General features: G+C 38.0%; 1 protein-coding gene across 1 annotated transcript in view; it reads left to right on the forward strand.

The window, feature by feature from the left end:
* Positions 1-19,161, forward strand: part of NOTCH2 (notch 2) — a 175,669-nt gene that overhangs the window by 63,230 nt on the left and 93,278 nt on the right. The window contains exon 3 of the mRNA XM_010832827.1: positions 16,300-16,559. Coding sequence (XP_010831129.1) covers positions 16,300-16,559 — 260 coding nt within the window. The remainder of the gene's footprint in view (positions 1-16,299; positions 16,560-19,161) is intronic.

Consider the following 19,161-nt stretch of genomic DNA (forward strand, 5'->3'; position numbering starts at 1 on the left):
TAAAAAACCAAAATTGTAGAGTCATCAAGCTCAGGGGGTGGAAGGGATTTTGTCAAGCACCTTTCCCACTCATTTTGTTTTATAAGATGAGGAACCCAAGGCTTAACGTGGCTAAGTGACTTGTCCTGTATTACATAACTGATTGGAATGTAGAGTGGGACTAAAAGTTGCTTCTCAGCCCCCATTAGGTGACCTAAAGATTCAGCCCTATTTCTTTCCATTCTTGGTACCAACTCTCAAGGGACTGCTGTTCAGGGTGAAAACAGAGAAGGGGAAGAGAGAAAAGCAGAATTAAAAACAAACAACTTAGGGCTTTAAGAGGCAGTTTGAAAGACCAAGAATTTTAACTCTAGCTATACATTTTATTTTTTAATATTCCACGAAACAAAACAATGTGGAAATTCTTTTCAGTTCCTCCTAAAGTAGGTCTTTAATCCTCCTAAAGGATATTAATATCCACGGGGGCTGTAGAACATACCTAAATGGAATCATACAATTTTAAAGGTATTATTAGAGGTAATTTGGCCTAGCATCTTGTTTTAATACATGAGGAGACTGAGGCTCAGAGAAGTAAAGTGGCTTTTTCAAGATTCACACCTAGTGCAAGAACCAGGGCTTGATCTAGAGGAAAGGTCTGTGGGGAGCCACTCAGTCAAAAGCTCTTAGAACATGCTCAAGTCTCTGGTGAGAGTTTTTGTAAAATAATAGACTAGCTACATTTTTATTCTCATTCAGATAAGAAACAGACTCATTACATCTCTCTCTCTCTACCTACCTACCTGTCTTCAAGTATGTCCTGAGTATGTCTCACCTACCAGTAGACATGGGTTTTTAAAGCAGAATGATGCAGGAGAATGTAGCCACGTCAGCTGTGACTTTGCCTTGCTTCCATTTAGTAAGTGAAGTGCCTCTCAGGATGCATTTATCTTCACTTTGTGTGAACTTGAATGCGTACTTTCAGGATTCTTGTTTGATATTCAGTTTCTTTGGTTTGGAAGGTCACAAATCATTGTAATATCTTTAGCTTAAAAAAATTTTTTTTGACCCTTTGGGCCTGATCCCATCTTTTAAGGGAAGTAGTAGTTTTTGTCTTGAGTCACCACATTAAGTTTATACACTCTAATTCTTTTCCTTAATGTCTGTCCTTTTTATTATTATTGGTTCTAACTATGCAGAGGTATAACAATTGACAGTGATGATTCTCTGATGATTTTGTCTTTCTGAAACTAAACATGGTTCTTAACAAGTGCTCCTAAAGTGGCTGAGTTCTAATAAACAAAAAAAAGTTAACCTAAATTGCGAGCACATCTTTTGAAGGTGTTTTTAGCCTCAGTTCAGTTCAGTCCCTTAGTCGTGTCTGACTCTGCGACCCCATAGACTGCAGCACGCCAGGCTTCCCTGTCCATCACCAACTCCCAAAGCTTGCTCAAACTCATGTCCATCGAGTTGGTGATGCCATCCAACCATCTCATCCTCTGTTGTCCCCTTCTCCTCCTGCCTTCAATCTTTCCCAGCATCAGGGTCTTTTCCAAGGAGTCAGTTCTTCTCATCAGGTAGCCAATGTATTGGAGCTTTAGCATGAGTTCTTCCAATGAATATTCAGGACTGATTTCCTTTAGGATGGACTGGGACTCTCCTATGTACACTTTAATGCTGTCCTGGCCTTAAAGCAGACATCAGTGAACTTTTTTCTTAAAGTGCCGGATGGTAAAGGTTTTGAGCTTTGCTGGCCAAGAAGCAAATTAAGGATATGATGTACATACCTATATATCTCTTTAAAACATAACCATTAAAACATGTAAAAGCCAGTTTTAGCCCCTGGGCTGGAGGTACAAAAACAGATGGCCTGTAGATTTTGCCCAGGGCAGTATTTGCTGACCTTTATCTTAGAGTAGCCATTTGAAATGCTTCATGTCCTTGGATGGCATGAGATATGGAAGAACCATTCTTTGTGCTAAGCTTTTTTTTTATTTAATATACAAAAGGAATTCTTAAAGCAGCTGTTGCTGAAATTAGAACAAAGAATTATATCCGAATCTTCCTATATCAGTTTTTAGTTGATGCAACTTTTCTAGTTGAGATGATCTGTATTGGAGGTCTGCACCAAAGCCAAGATCCTGTTAAATAAAGAATGTTTTTTAAAAATAAATAAAAAATTACATTTTTTCTTTGACAGTAACTGTTCTCTTATTGTCATAAAAGTAATAAGTGTTGTGAGATGTCATTAACTTCATGAAAGTTATCTTTTGTGTGGAAAACTTTTGGGGGTGATTATTGTGATCATGATTATTTTAATAATTACCTTTGTTCTCAAAAGCTTACAATATAGAGGAAAACAGATAAACCAAATCCAGTCCCAGCTGTGTAGTTGTTGATAGAGCATGTTTCCAAGTATAGACACCACTAGGCTAAGACTTTCACATGTACTACCAGCATCAGCCATGTAGTGAGGGATTGAAGGTTTTGCTGTTTTTGATAAAAGAATGCAAGAGTACATAAAATAATGATAGCATTGTATTTTTAAAAGAAATCATCTTTATGGTATCTGGATGTATGGTATATAAATCTCATTAGACCACTGTTTAGCTTTGCAAGATTTCCACTTTGTCCCTATGGAAGCGTAAATTTTGATTTCATATAGCAGATCAAGCATCACTTCAGTTCAGTTCAGTCGCTCAGTCGTGTCCGACTCTTTGTGACTCCATGAATTGCAGTATACCAGGCCTCCTTGTCCATCACTAACTCCCGGAGTTCACTCAAACTCATGTTCATCGAATCAGTGATGCCATCCAGCCATCTCATCCTCTGTCTTCCCCTTCTCCTCCTGCCCCCAATCCCTCCCAGCATCAGAGTCTTTTCCAATGAGTCAACTCTTCGCATGAGGTGGCCAAAGTATTGGAGTTTCAGCTTTAGAATCAGTCCTTCCAAAGAACACCCAGGACTGATCCCCTTATGATTCCAAAGCTGAGGAACAATTTTTTATAAGTCATGTGAGTTTGAATATATACAAATATAGGCAGCATTTGTAGGAAACTTTCCTGTTTAATTCAACTAACATTTATGAGTGTTATGTGTGCCAGATACTAAGCTAAAAATTACTTTATTTGGATATGCTATCTCAGTGTTTCTCAACCTTTTTATCTTTATCACCCCCTTGCCCCAAAGGAGCATTTTTAGAGTTTTTTCCCCTAATCTCTCTACCCCAACCCCATGCAATTTTAATACCATAGATATATTGTATATCAGTTTATCTATCGTAGCCCTTTGGAAGACCATTATAATGTCTAAGGTTTGTTTTTACCCCCAAGAACCATTATTTTTATGCTTTGGGTCACAGCCCTGTCTTTTATGGGAACTAGTGGTTTTGGTCTTGAAGGATTCAAGGCACTGTTATTTATTTCTTCACGCTGTCCATTATTTTTATTACCTGTGGTTCTAGTCTAAGTAAGGCCATTTAAATGGGATTTTATAGTGTTTCAGGGCATTTTGAAATTATATTTTTCTATATATTATATATATTTCAATATATTATATTATTCATTGAATGGTCTTGCATACCTATACATGTGATTATTACATTTTTGGGGAGAATGATGTATTCAGAATCTACAAAGAAATATTTTTTATTTCTCTTCAACCTTATCTCTCAAAGTTCAGAAAAATGCAGGTTTTTCTCCTGCCTACTCTTGCATTCACGTTTGGTTTGATATGATTTGAGTACAGTTATTTTTCAACTAGGAATCCTTTTAGGCCAAACCGTAAGCTTTTGGGACTTTCTGCCTTCAGATATTTTTTGGACTTCAGAATTTTACAGGTGGTCATTTCCTCATGTTAGAAAACAGGAAGCAAACACACTCAGTTTTTTTCTCTGAAATTTTGTTTAATTTTTACTGCTTAGTGTCTGAATAATCTAACAGTTTATGCTACTGAGGCCACTTTGTAGGGTGTTCTATCACTCAGGATCTTGGTGGTTCATGTAGTCAGTGTTTTATTAAAGATTAATAAAACTACAAGAGAAAATGCAGACTGTGTGAGAGAGAGAGAGAGAGAGAGAGGGAGAGAGTGTTCTTATTTGGGGAGAAAGTATGATTTACAAAGTCTACTCCATATAGGTTTGACTGACTCACTTTGAATGTTTTAGAGGTAAGTGAAGGTTAAAAAGTCCTGTATGTATCAGGAATCTTAATTAGTACTGTTAGTCCTTTGGGTAAATAGCTCAACCTAGTGGTTCCCAAACTTTGAGTATAATTAAAGTCTTTTGAAGGTGTAAGGATTTTTTTTTTTTTTGAAGGTGTAAGGATTTTATGGACCCTTGCATTTTGCCTTTTGGCTTTGGTTAAGAATATGAGCACTGAATAGTTGAATGCCTTCTGTACGCCAGTTCCTGTATTAGGCACCATGAGCATAGTGATAATAATTCTCAGTCTCTTGGGGAAGAAACAAATAATCATAATATAAGATAATGAATGATATATGTTAGGATTATGAGAATATACAGCAGGGGGCATCAAGCCTATTTCTCAAAGGAAATAAAATTTGAGCTGAAGCTTAAAGAAATTTTAGGTCTTGACTATGAGAAGAGGGCGGGGAAAAGTGTTTGGACTGAATGAACAGCACGTACAAAGTTCTGGAGGTGCATTAGAACGTGTTCTAGGAACTAAAGAAACTGAGCCTAGCAAGGGTGTATGGAATGAAGGGATGATGGTCTTAAGATGAAGCCAGTTCTCAGTCTCTTGTTTGTATACAATGCATGATGTCAATATCTACTGAGAATTCAATAACCCTTTATAATGTCTCCACATTTTAATAACAGTAACAGCATTTACAGTCCATTTCATATGGAGAGGACATTATTTAATAGTCTAGAAAGTGATTTATAAGTATTTGCAAACTCCTTGCAGTAACTCTACAATGTTTGGGGACAACTGGTTTAACTCATTTGTTTTTGCCTATTACTCTGAAGGGTGCTTTTTGTAAACTCATGTATTTAGAATACGTTTGCCATATTTTAATCACAAGTAGATGCTTTCTCAGGGTCCACTCAGTGAAATCTGGTAAAGGTACGGATTGTATGCTAGAAGACAGGAAAGACCACCTTCTGTTATGGCAGCAACAGAAGTCTTCCAATGCTGTTTGTGTGCCCTTGTCCACTCTTTCAAGTGATGATTGAAGAGGCTAGGCACTCAGTTCAGCTTTTGAGCTCTGATAAATGAGCCCAGACTATAAACTGGAAGATAAGGGTGTTTGCAAATTCTTGTGTAAATAAAGCATGGTTTCCCATTGCAATGGTTACTGATTTCATAGTTTCTGATGAAGATGAACAGTGCTATGAATTATTAACAGTTTTGAAGTGTATACCACGGCAGCTTCTTTCTGGTTTGAATTTATTAAAATCAGTGTGTGTTTATTGCTTTATTCATATGGGGGGTAGTGTTGAAAAACTGAAATGCATGGAAACCAAGTGAGGTGGAGCTTCAGAAGATAATTCCCAGCCTCACAATTCCCTGTGAAATTCTTTTCCTGTGGGAAACTTTTAATTTGGAAGCATTCAGCCTAATGTGGGAACCAAGATTAACATTTTCTGAAATACTACAAGAAAAGCAGAAATGTTCTGCTCAGGAAGCTGAATTTACATAGTAGAAAAATGGGCTGTCCTACAGTATTTTGTAGTCTTTATTAGTTGTGGTAAAAAAAAAAAAAAAGTGCGTGTGTGTGTGAGAGAGAGAGAGGAGAGAGAGAAAGAAAATGAAAGAGGAGGGAGAAATTGATTGTATATTGGTCTTTGTTTCCTTTACATCAAACCAGCAAAGCCCTAGAAAGTGTGTTTTACCACAGACAGCCCAGAACTGGGCCCTAACTCTGTACACGAATACTTTTTTTTAGTTCTTTTTGTTTTTCTTTCTTGCTGAGTAAGCTATAGTATTTCCTTTTTTTTTTTTTTTTTAAATTTTCTCTTTCTTTTTGGGGGGAAGGGAGGTGAGAAGGGGAGTGGGAATGACAAGAAGAAGTCAACATCACAGAACTCTTCCCTTTTTCCCTCTTTACCAGGAAGTTAGCAGGACGTCTTCCTGTACCCTTTTTTTTTAAAGTCAGTAATTAGCATAACCCAGTGGTTACCTTTACACAGAGTTACAGAATCAAAAAGTTGACAGCCTGATGAGATGTTCAACTGGAGGTACTGAGAGGAGGGTGACAGTGAGGTTGGACTAGTAGGTTGGGCCTCTTGAATTCCAATCCGAGAGTTTGGACTTGATTCTGGAGACTCTTGGGCATCTAGGAGTTTGTAAGCCAGAGCCTTGGGAATTAAGCATTATATAGGAACTTTAACTGGTTACAGTTAGCTTTGGCTGTTAGCAATCATTTTTATCTACTTTAACAGGGGCCTGGGGGGCGGGGAGGGAGCAGGAAACTAAGCTGGCGTTATGGTCACAGGAAAGAACAGACTGATTTGGGACCTTTTCAGACTGCAGACCTTTGTTACTGACCAATGCTTAATTTGGTTTCTGGGTTTTGTAATTTTTTTCCCCTCTGCCCTTACCTCATTTACCTTAACAACAGCTCCCCCCTCTCTAGCTCAGCTAGGGCAGGCTGCCACTGCGGATTGGGGGGCCGAGAGGCCTAGAGCAAGAAGAAAGTGGGTTGAAAGCAGAGTTCTGTTTAAAGAATTTTCTGCTGGAAACCAGCCCAGAGGGAGTAAAGAGGAGCTTTAATGAGGAGCAGCTGCAGGGCCGACGCAACCCACATGAGACATTTTTCCCCCCTCCGTTCCACATTCTGTGTAGTTTTTAAAAAATCATGATTTTGAAATAGCTGTTTTGTAAAGCACGCCTCTCTTTTTCTTCTTCTCCTATGTGGTAGTGTTTTGCTTTGTTGTTTTATTTTTTTAATGACCAAATCCTCACTAAAAAAAAGCTGAAGGCAGAGCTGCAGAGAAGCCCTGGGTGCCACTTGGCCTCACCCTGCTGATACAGAACAGTCGGTGGAGAAAACAAGGAGAGAGAACATTGGCTTTTATTTGAAAAAGGGGCTTATTTCCTGCTCAAACTTTGGTCATCTTGGAGCTGACACAAGCTACTACAGTATTTTAAGCTTTTCTGTAGACGAGTGGCCATTCACTTAGGAAACTTGAAAGAACAATTTTTTCTATCCTGTATTACTAAGGAGACTGATCCTGAATCACAGCCATTGCTAGATAGATTGGAATTGCTATTCAAATCCCAGCTTTGTTGAAATCTGTAAAGTGGCTACATGTAAACGAATCCAGGCTGCTGGTGACATGTGAGAGTTGGGGTCTGGTTTTCATCTGTTTTATTGAGAGGGGACTTATGGGCATCCATTCAGTTGGAATGTTTTCTAGTTCCGTTAGGAGGAATCCCTTGTTTTTCCCTCTCTTTTTCGCCCTTCATTCCTCCCCTTCACTTCATTCCCCATGTGTCTGTTTGAATAGTAACAATGAAAGAGTGGACCTCTTCGTGTCAGAAATGGCAGACTTTTTCAGAAAAATACGTGACCGTATGGAGCTGATAAAGTGTTCAGATTCGTTTATGAAATTGTTTTACAGGGAAAAAGCCCCCTCCCGCAAAACTTTCCCTGTACTCAAAGCATCCCCTGTGAACTGCGTTCTTTCAGAGATCCAAAGCCAGAGAAGGGAAGAGACTAGGAGGAAGTCACTGAGAAAACTACTTAAATAAGTTATAAATTTTCTCCAGAGGAGGGCATTCATATAGTTTCAGGAACCAAATGCAGTTTTTAGAGTTTTTTTTTGTTGTTGTTGTTGTTGTTATATTTTTAGAAGATTTTTTACATATACCTTTAGTTTAAGATGTAGGCTGTCTTCCAAAAATGGTACTGTGGTAACTTAATAGAACTATAGATTTGTAAGGGAACTTGGATGATAAAGTCAACTTGAGCCATCTCAAGAAGAGAGCTATTTAATCTCTTATTTTTAGCAGAGAGTCCCAGTTCCCACTGAGACTAACAGGGCATATGGTGTACTCCTATTACAGTTGAACATGGATTTGCAAAGTTGAAAGGTCTCCTGTATTAGGAGATGGGGTCCTTTATTTCTGGCTATCTCACTTACCCATCTCTCCCCTTTCTTCCTATGTCCATAATTTCTTCCTGTGTCCATAATTCATCCCTGGGATGTGAGGGATGACCTTGTACCCCAGGATGATTTTTTTGATTGCCTTGCCTTGTGTTCTACCAGGCAGAGCCCCACATGAGGTTGAGAGGGGATTTTGCAACATAGGTGGTTATGGTGTTCAAGCCAACCGCTCCAGGGTCTGAAGACTTGCTCTTCCCCACAAAAATATCAGTTTGAGAGAGACACAGGGAAGCCCTCGTTATGGCTTAATGAAGAAGAGCCATATTGGTAGAAATAATGTAGTATATAACATGGAGTACAACTGCTGTTAGATCAGAGATGGGTGGGATGGTTTGGAGAAAGCTTAGTAAAGGATATAGGTTTTGAACAGGTCTTTGAAACAAGGATAGAAGAAAGGAAAATAGAGACATATCAGATGGTAAAATGTGGTACCTCTCACTGGAGATTAGATAGAAGATTTTTATATAAGGAGCAGTAGACCTGAGTGTGGAAATAATCTGGAGTGCTTAAGTTATGGGTCACCAAGGAGTAGATTGGATGATAGGAGTAGGGCAGACAAATAGGTCGTAAGAAGGGCTGTGCGCTGAAACTAGCTTCTGAGCAGAAGAGTGAGTGACATGATCGAAATTATACTTGAGAAGGATCATTCTTTAAGTAGTGTGCTTACTTTCAGGGAGCAATTTTCTCTCTGAATTTAATGAAGAGGTGTAGACAGGATGCTGGTGTAATTGAGATAACAGAACTGACTAAATAGGAGCCAATCTTGGGGTAAGACTTCATAGAATACTTTCAGTTAAGTGATGCTTTATATTTTGATAAAGACTAGGTAAAGATAGAAGTACAGTTGTAGGTGATCCAAAACTAGGGGAAATTTCTGGATTTACAGACAAACTTGCGGCAGGTCAGTTTGGTGTCCTTATCAGTACAACAGAGGTTCAGACCAATTGACTTCTGAGATTTGGTGCAGTGTTGAAATTCTGTGATTATATGAATAAAGTGTAAAGTTATCTAAATAAAGAAAACTTGGGGTAAAGATTCAGCATGTTGAATTGAAAAGAAAGAAATTACAGGACCAATAATTGCATTCAAAAAACATGGTGTACTAATACAGGATGGGCTGATATGGCATAAAAGTAGTTCATGTGGGAAAAAAAGTGCGGACTTTTTAACTGAATCTGGATTTTGTAACTTTTATAAAAGTGAACACAGCTTTAAGCAGCAATAGTAGAAGCAATAGTGTCCAATTCTATGATATAGTGGTAAGAACATATGTATTATGTGTTTTTTTTTTTTCCCCCCATTTTGGGTCCTACCTTTTAAAGAGGTTTTTGATGAACTAGAATCATCTAGTTGGGGGTAGGCAGATAGCTCAGTGTGGAAGTATGTGGGCTCTGAAATCATACCTGGATTTGAGGTCTGCCTCTAATACCTACTAGCTCTGAAATCTTCATCTTTCTAAACTTTAAGGTCCTCACATACAGAATGAACATAATGATATAGCATAACTGTTAGAGGGAGTAATAAAAACAAAATGCTTAGCAAATACATAATACATAGTAAGTTCTTCAGAAATGTTGGTCACTCTTATTATTATTGTTATCTGAAGCATAGGAGAGCCACTAAAATGGTGAAGAAGTCTGGAATAGCCCAAAGCATTGAATGCTGGAAAAAGAAAACAAAGAGAAAACAAATAATTACCTGTAAATTCTTGAAGGGCCACATGTAAGAGAAGCTGGTTCCTTTTTGTTCTAGAGGACAGGCATAGCCAGCAAATGGAAATTATAGGGAGGCAGAATTATTTTTTTAAATAAGATATAACTCACATACTAAAATTTTTTTAATTAAAAATTTTTATTGAAGTATATAGTTGATTTACAATGTTGTGTTAGTTTCTGGTGTACAGCAAAGTGATTCAGTTATATATATATATTAATATATATATATATAACCTTGTAGTTTGTTATAGGATATTGAATACAGTTCCTTGTGCTACACAGTAGGACCTATTATTTACCTATTTTTATATATAGTAGTTTGTATCTGTGAACTCTATACTCTTAATTTATCCTTTCCCAACTCTCTTTCCCTTTTCATTTGTTTTCTACGTCTGTGAGTCTGTTTCTGTTTTGTAAATAAGTTCATTTGTATCACATAATAAATTCCACATATAAGTGATATCATATGGTATTTGTCTTTCTCAAACTTCACTCAGTATGACAATCTCTAGGTCCATTTATGTTGCTGCAAATGGCATTATTTCATTCTCTTTTATGTGTAACATTCCATCATGTTTGTATATATACCACATCTTCTTTATCCATTCATCTGTTGGTGGACATTTAGGTTGCTTCGATGTCTTGCTATTGTAATAGTGCTGCTATGAGCACAGAGGTACATATATCTTTTCGAATTACAGTTTTGTCTGGATATATGACAAGGAGTAGGATTGTGGGATCATATTGCTCATCATATCGCTCTGTTAGTTTTTTAAGGAACCTCCATACTGTTTTCCATAATGGTTGCACCAATTTACATTCCCACCAACACTAATTCATATACTATTAAATTGACCCTTTTGAAATATACAGTTCAGTGGTTTTTAGTATATCCACAGTTAAGTGTAACTATCAGCATTATATAATTTCAAAACATTTTCATTACCTTCCAGAGACTGTCCCTATTCTTCAGCAGTCCCTCTCCAGTTCCCCTCTTCCCAGCTCCTGGTAACACTAATCTGCTTTCTATCTCTATAGATTTGCCTATTCTGATCTTTCACAAAAATGAAATTATACAATATGTGGCCTTTTGTGTCTAGCTTCTTTCACTTAGCATATTTTCAGGGTTTGATACATATCACAGCATGTATCAAATTTTCATTCCTTTTTATGGCAAATAATATTTCATTGTATGGATATACCACATTTTATTTACCCATTTATCAGCTGTGGATGTTTGGGTTGTTTCCACTTTTTGTTATTATAAATAATGCTACTATGAACATTCTTTACAAATTTTTGCACTGATTTACATTTTATCCTTCTTGGTATATACATAGCTAGGAAGGAAGGCAGAATTTGAAGACATCAGAAAGAAAGGCTGCCAGACAATATCTACTCACACTGAAGGCAGTTCTATTGTTGAAGTAGTGAGCCAGTATTTTATCTTACTTAACAAATGCATGGCATTTACTATGCACTAGATAACTGTTCTAAGTGCTTTACAATTATTTTAAACCCTGAAAGGTAGGCACTGTTATTAACTTTATTTTACAACAAGGAGGTTTAATAACTTGCTCAGGATCACTCTCAGAGTAAATGGGATTGAAATCCAGGTGATCTAATTCTAGTGTCTGCACTTTTAAAGTAGAAAGAAAATAACTTCAAGTATTTATTAAATTCTATTTCTTAGACATCATACTTAATTGCTTTTATTCACATAGAGGCTGTGATCATCTTTCAGGGATATTTTAGAAAGAATTATCTCTTTGGGTAGAAACTCCATTAGGATGTCTTGAATCCCATGGTTCTCTTATTATTATACAGTGATAGATGGAAGTGAGGGGAAAAGCTAGCAACAACGTGTTTGACCTGAGGCTTTTTAATTGATCAGAATTTTTATCAGAAAGGAGACAGTATTTATGATAAGTACTATAGGAATTCAGTTTAACAAGACTTCAGAACGTAGTCATAAGTTATGTATAATGTAAAAGGATTAACCAAAAGTAACTTTTGAGATGGTGAATGGAAGCCTTAGAAAAATGGAGAAATTAAAATTTCATGAAAATATGACTGTACTTTTGAAATGTATAGTTTCAGGTATTGGCAGGATATGTTAAGGTAAGTAGATGACTTTTAGTAAACTGACCATATGGAACTGGCACTGGGTACACGAAGGTAGTTGCTTTAAACTAAATGAACAACCACCAAAATAACAAATGCATAAGGGAGGAAGGAGCAGTCCAACCCAGACTTAAACTTCAAGTGGCCATAAATTTATGGGGAGGAAGAAGAAGAGGATTCCAGAATCTAAAATAAGAATTTGCGCAGCTTTGAAGTACAGAGGGAGTCATAGAAGCCAAATGTAAACCAATTAGAGTGGTGGAGGTATAGCCAGCAATGCCTCCTCTAAGAATTTCCTTATGAAGAAATCTCAGTTGAGACCACTGAACTTGACAAGGGAAAAGTCATTGCTCTTGGGACATGTTTTCTGGCCAATAAGAAAAATGCAAGTTTTACTGCAAAGGAACAAATAAGATGGAAAAGAAAGGGAAAATAGCTGTGAAATTAGGCTATAGTTATAGAAGTTTGTTTGTGAAGGAAGTATTTGGAAAGGGAAATGAGGCTTAGTGAAAAATGTAGATTAAAAGAGACTTGTACATGTTTTAAGGTAAAGGAATAGGCTGATGTCTAGCTATCTAGAACATTTTAAATAAGAAAGTCTTTATTATTATATCAGCAGTGAGTCTAGTTTCCCATAAAAATAAGTTGGATTTCAGGAGAATAAGTTATTTGTACATCCTATCTTAGTATTATCTCATTTAGAGTAAGACCCTGACTCTTCTTTGCAGTGGCCTAAAGTCTCCCCATGATCTGCCGCCTACTTGTAACTGTAATCTCTTTTCTGCTACTTTTTCTTACTCCCTTTGGTGGAACCACAGAGGTCTTCTGGCTATTCCTCAACCATACTAGGACTGTTCCCTCTTTAAGGGCCTTTGCATTTGCTGTTCTCTCTGCCTTTAACATGCTTTCCCTAGATACCTCCATAGCTATCTCTTCCCTCATTTAGCTCTTGACTCAAATGTGCCTTTCAGTGAGACTCTCTCTGCTTTCCCTATTTCTAACTGAAATACCTTATTTATCTACCTCTGTTATCCCCAATTCATTCCCTTCCTATGCTTCTTTCTTGTTTTATTGTTTTTCATAGCACTTAACTCCACGTAGCAAATTATAGATTTCATTTATTAATTTTGCTTTTTGTCTTCTCTTACTAGAATTTAAACTCTGTGAGTTCAAGAATTTTCCTAGCTCTAGAACAATGCATGATACTTAATAGGCACTTAGTAACTGTTGCATGAATGAACGAGTGTAATATTCTTTGTGGAAACTGATATGAAAATGTTCTTCTTCATCATCATCATTATTAATAAGCATTTTAGATGCTATATATAGAATTCTGCTGCTGCTAAGTCGCTACAGTTGTGTCTGACTCTGTGCGACCCCACAGATGGCAGCCCACCAGGCTCCTCTGTCCATGGGATTCTCCAGGCAAGAATACTGGAGTGGGTTGCCATTTCCTTCTCCAATATGTGGAATTAAGCTTCATATATTCTGTTATTCAGAAGTTGGCAAACTTTTTCTGTTAAGCATCAGATATAAATACTTTTTGGAGCCATATGATTTCATCACAACTACTCCACCCTGTTATTATAATGCAAAAGTAGCCATAGACAATCCCTGTATGAATGAGTAGGATTGTGTTCCAATAAGAGTTCATGTGTGGACACTGAAATCTGAATTTCACATACTTTTCAAATGTCATAAAATATTATTTTCTTTTGATTTTTCCCCCAACTATTAAAAAATGTAAAAGTCATTTATAGCTCTCAGGCCATAAAAAAGAACAAGCAATGGATCAAAGCAGACTCACAAGCTGTAGTTGTCACCTCTATTTTTACTGGTTTCTTAAACATATCTTAGTTGAAACGTTTTTCCTTTAGTGGTAGGAAAAAAACAATGTAGATTAAACTTTAGTAATAGATAATTTGGGAATACTTTTGTTTGGCTCCAGAATCTTGTCTGGTGGCTCAGATGGTAAAAAGACTACCTGCAGTGTGGGAGACCCAGGTTCGATTCCTGGGTCAGGAAGATCCCCTGGAGGAGGAAATGGCAACCCACTCCAGTATTCTTGCCTGAAAAATCCCATGAACGGAGGAGCCTGGCAGGCTACAGTCCATGGAGTCGCAAAGAGTCGGACATGACTGAGTGACTTCACTTTACTTTAGAATCTTCCATACTGCTTCAGTTTTGTTTTCCTGGGAACCTTACGCTTTCATTATGTTTATGAAGCTAATGTTTAAGTGAATTTGTGTTCTCTGAGCAGATGCCACATGATAGTGTTGGAGAGGTGGTGATGATGGTAGCAAAGCCTGGGCAAAGCCCACCCAGGCTTAAAAGTTTGTCATTATTTATAAGGCAAATAATTCCCATATGGGAGAATCAGAAGTTGTCAGCCAAGCGTAATGCCCAGAGGACTGTTACTGTGAATGAGAATTGTGTTGCAGTTTTAACACCATCCATAACAGATTTCTCAAACAAGTTGCAAATGCTTTTAATAATATGGTTAATTTTAGCTATACTACATTGGCAATTTTTGGTGCTTTACTTAAAAAATAATTAGAAAATAACCTATTCTATTATAAAATCAAGCTGTGATTTGAATAAAGCATTATATTTTCCTCAGTAAGTGCAAAGAGAGAAAAAAATGTTTTTCATTTGCAAAACTTTAAAAAATATTTATAAAGTTTTTCACATACTTTGTTCAATTCCTACAAGAGCCTCATGATGGAGGTAGCTTTATTAACTATTTAAAATGTGAAAGAGCTGATAGTGAAGTTAAGTAATTTATTCAAGGTCATACCACCAGGACTCCAGATAGGCCTTCTGATGATATGAGGTAGACACTCCTCATTGGAAACTTCAGCCAGTCTTTGGTTTCAGTGCTGTGCCCTTTCCTCACTGCCTCTCATTCTCTAGCTTTACCTGTTCACAAGGATGCTCAGAGCTCTAGCTGCTCCTGGTTCTGCTGTGCTTACTATACAGAGCTCTGAGAAAAGATTGAGAAGGCTGGGACTAGCTCCATCACTGCCACTGAAGCCACTTACTAGTTCTGTTTCCTCTTCCATTGTGTCTTAGTCCCCAAATATCTGGTCCTCCTTCTTTCCTCAAAACTGTGACCTCTAAAGACCTTATGTGGTCAACCAGTGGCTACTAAACATCGTGGACAGGTTGGCAAAGACAAGAAGGAATGAAACAGAACCCCAGGGCTTAAAGTCTGAGTGGCTGGGAGAGTCAAGACACAGTGACTGAGCTTCGGAGGATGCAATAGGAGCCGGTTTTGAGGGGGAGAATTTAGTTTGTTTAAATGTATTATCTTCAAGGTAATGGTGGAACAGCCTTGTAGTTAGTTTTCTATCCTCCAAAAAGTCAAATGGAGAAATAGATTGAACCAAGTATCTGGGGCGACAGCCAAATGGCAAAATTTATAGTTAAAATCAAAGACTTTTTGTTCCTTTTAAACGCTTCCTAGAGATCCTGTCTAAACAACCTCTTCATTATGAAAATAGCGACTTTCTATGCTTTTTTAATGGTGTTTGGAGAAAATTTTTATAAATATTACACACATTTTGGAATGGTTGTGCATCTTACGAATCAGTGGTGGCATATAAAAAGATTTCTCAACATAATATGTGGGAAATGTTGTAGACTGTTGTTCTTGACTTGTTTTCCCTTCACTTGGGTGTTTGTATGGTACCTTACATATTTTTAATGTTATTTTAATGTTATGCTGTGCTTTTTTTGGTTAGGAAAGCTGCTTGCTACTAATATCTTTGCAGATTTAAGCTTCTGAAAAGTCTCTTGAATTCTTCCCCATTCCTATACCTCCTTTTCCTTTGTCACAGTCTCAACCCCTTGAACATGATCCAGAAATCTAGATATGGGCCAACTGATGTTTCAGTGGGAATAAGAAAGACTTATTGTTCCTCAGTGCTTAACTGAAGCCACCTGATATTTTATAGATTTTAAATTTGAGAGGGTCAGAGGATCAGTCCATGCATCATCATATGTGTCTTAATTCTATCAGTTGACTTAGTCAAAAGGAGAAAGTTACTGAATTTGAAGACAAGTCTCCACGATGCTGCACAAAACAGTGCTGTTACAGCCTACCAGCCTGCGCCTACATGAAAAAGGCTGTGGTTGTATTTTGCCTCTGAATAAGGATCGTGGTCAAAAAGACATGAGAGTATGTGGTTAAGTACTCTAAACACTTCGCCTAAAGTGAGACAGTCTTATAGGTTGTGCCTTCGTTTCTCAGTTCACAGTCTAGTATTTTCTTGAATGAATTGCATTATCTTATAAGTTTGTGGACTTATAAGAAGTCAAATGTTTTCATGGACTCCTCTCTTTTCCATATAGGTGTCCAGAGGGCTTCTTGGGAGAATATTGTCAGCATCGAGACCCCTGTGAGAAGAACCGTTGCCAGAATGGTGGGACGTGTGTGGCCCAGGCTATGTTGGGGAAAGCCACGTGCCGCTGTGCCCCGGGCTTCACGGGCGAGGACTGCCAGCACTCGACTACTCACCCCTGCTTTGTGTCTCACCCCTGCCTGAATGGGGGCACCTGCCACGTGCTTAGCCGGGACACCTACGAGTGTACCTGCCAAGTCGGTTTTACAGGTAACAAGTGGGACTCAGGCCCACACTTTCCTATTCTCAGCAGGTACTTCTATATGGTGTCTTTTAGATACTATCATCTGGTTCTTTAGGGTCCCCCTCTGTCGTACATGTTTATCATTATGGAAAGAACTGGAATGTTCCAGTCAACTATCCTTAACTTCCTTTTGAAAGGGGAGAAAGAGAAAGCAAAAGGGTCAGATACTCCACAGTGGTTGACTGCCTGAAGTGTATGTATCAGGACTGGGGATTATGATTAATTCCCTGTCACTGGAAGAAAAGTTGTTAGTGTTATTGATAACTTATTCCTTAAAAACTTCTCTCTCCAGACATTCAGGGCACTGGCTTTTCTGGTTTTCTAAACCGATTGTTTCTTTTGCTTCTCTATTGCCTTGTCCTTGTCCTCATGCATTTAATTTTTGTTCTTTGGAACTCTGTTTTGAGCCTTCTTTTGAGCCATATGACAGCTTTCCCCAGGGAGTCTCACTCTCTCCAGTTTCTTCAGCTGTCATCATCTTCATCCCCTGCTGATGACTCTCACGATCATCCTTTTTGCTTCACACTGACACTGACATTCAGGCTAACTATCTATTGCATATTATCCTTGGAAATTCAACAGGCACCTGAAACTCAACATGTTGATATAGATAGTGACACCAGTGTGCCCTCCAAATACCCCAAGCTAGAAACTCCATCTCATTTGTCTGTAGCCCACCTGGACTCAGGCATGCATTTTAGTCTGAGTTTCTTCCCACCTGTCTACTCCCCTCCGTTTCCTCTTCTGCTCTGTAGTTGACGTTCATGTCCTTTCTCACTTGGACTCCTGCAGTCGTTTCCTAATTGGTTTCCTTACCTTTACTTTCTCCCCGTCTTGTTTACCTGTCACATCGCCACATCTTTAGTTATACATGCAAATCTTCTCACAAACTCACCTGCTTACCATGCCTAGTGACTTTTCGTCATCTGCAGAGTAAACTGCAGACTCTTTTACTTGGCTTTCACAGCCCTTCACAGTCTAGGCCTTGCGTCTTTTTATAGCCTCACTTCCCCACAAGCATCTCGCTTTAGTGACGCCAGCGTCCTCATCATTTCCTGAAAATGTCACACTTCCTGTGCCTCCATGCTATTGCATACTCCTTTGCTGGAATGCCCTTTTCTACATTTGGAAATTGCCTAATGTTATTGTAACCTCTCAGTGACCCTCTCATGATTCCTTTACACAGTTAGTCTCTGTGTTCTATTATTTTATGTGTCATAGTTTGTTGTAATCAATTTTGACATGTTTCTCATCTGACTGTATTATGAGCTCTTCAAAGGTGGGTCTGAGCTTTATTCAAAATGAACCATAAGTGTTTATTAACTTAGTTCTGAAAAGGAGAACTATTCACTGTTTTGTCCTCCAGTATATCAACAATTCTGTAAATCTAATTAGAAAATGAAAAACACACTTAGAAAACTAGACTGATTCATTCAGTTTGGAATGCTTGTTCTATTGGTTTTTGATTAAAAGGTGTTACAGTTATATCTCCATCATGACTGTGACAGCATTGATACTGTGAGTCACTGAAGAGATTTGGTGGTTGAGAGAATAATTTTTCCTGATTGTCAGTTTCAAGTTGTTTTGCTCCACAAGGCAAGGGAGGGCATATCCACTTAAAACATTTTAATCCCGACTAGTGTAAACGGCAGTGATACCTTCTTCATAATGAAAACGTTACTCTGAAATAACCCTTAAATTAAAGTGGATTCCTTGCTATTAAAAAGATCTCTTCTTGGTAGTCCTCAGGGTGCTAATCATCTTTATACATCTGCCACTTTCATCTACCACTTTAGGAACCACCACAGGTCAAGCTCACCCTTTTAGTTTTGGGATAGCTCACTACCCTACCTCATCAGACCTTATGAGCTCACCTCACTCATAGATGAAAAAAACAGAGGCAGAAGGTTAGTGCTTGTACAAAACGTATATGGGAAACCAAGGTCAGCAACCTTCTTGTTTCAGTTGTAGGCAAATACTCTGAAATACACTGTTGGCAGAAGTAACCATTTTTATCTGTTCTCCACTGTAGGTAAGTACTCTCAGTAGAATGAAGGAAAATAGGGAGAAAAATGAAGGTGCCTTCACTCTGTCTTCCCTGAGGTATACATGCTGTACCTAGATTTTTTTTTCCCCTTTTCCCTTTGATTTGATATTCCTGGTAGACAGAGAGTACTTTTGTGTACTCATGTGTCACCTCTCTCTCCCTTTTAGAGAATCTGTCATGGCTCTTACTTGCTTTTCTATGTGGAGGTGGGGTCAAAGATTTGAATGTTTACCTAGACAACCAATTGGAGTATTAACACATTCAGGAGATTCTCAGATCTTCAGTTTTGAAAAAACTCGAACTCATGAAAATAGAAAGCCACGTGAATACTGAATTTACTAGTAGCATAGAAGTAGTTTTTTTCCCTCTCTCTCTCTCTACCTCAGAGAATCTGTTTTGATTCCTTGAGATTGAACACTGTCTTCCTGATTCTTTCTAGCGCTTTCCTACCTGAGAGAGTCCACAAGAATTGCCTTTCTAGATCTTTATTCTTATGACAGCTTCTAGTTTTTTTCATGTTT

Source organism: Bison bison, unplaced genomic scaffold (genome assembly GCF_000754665.1).
Source record: "Bison bison bison isolate TAMUID 2011002044 unplaced genomic scaffold, Bison_UMD1.0 scf7180017862278, whole genome shotgun sequence".
Classification (NCBI taxonomy): domain Eukaryota; kingdom Metazoa; phylum Chordata; class Mammalia; order Artiodactyla; family Bovidae; genus Bison; species Bison bison.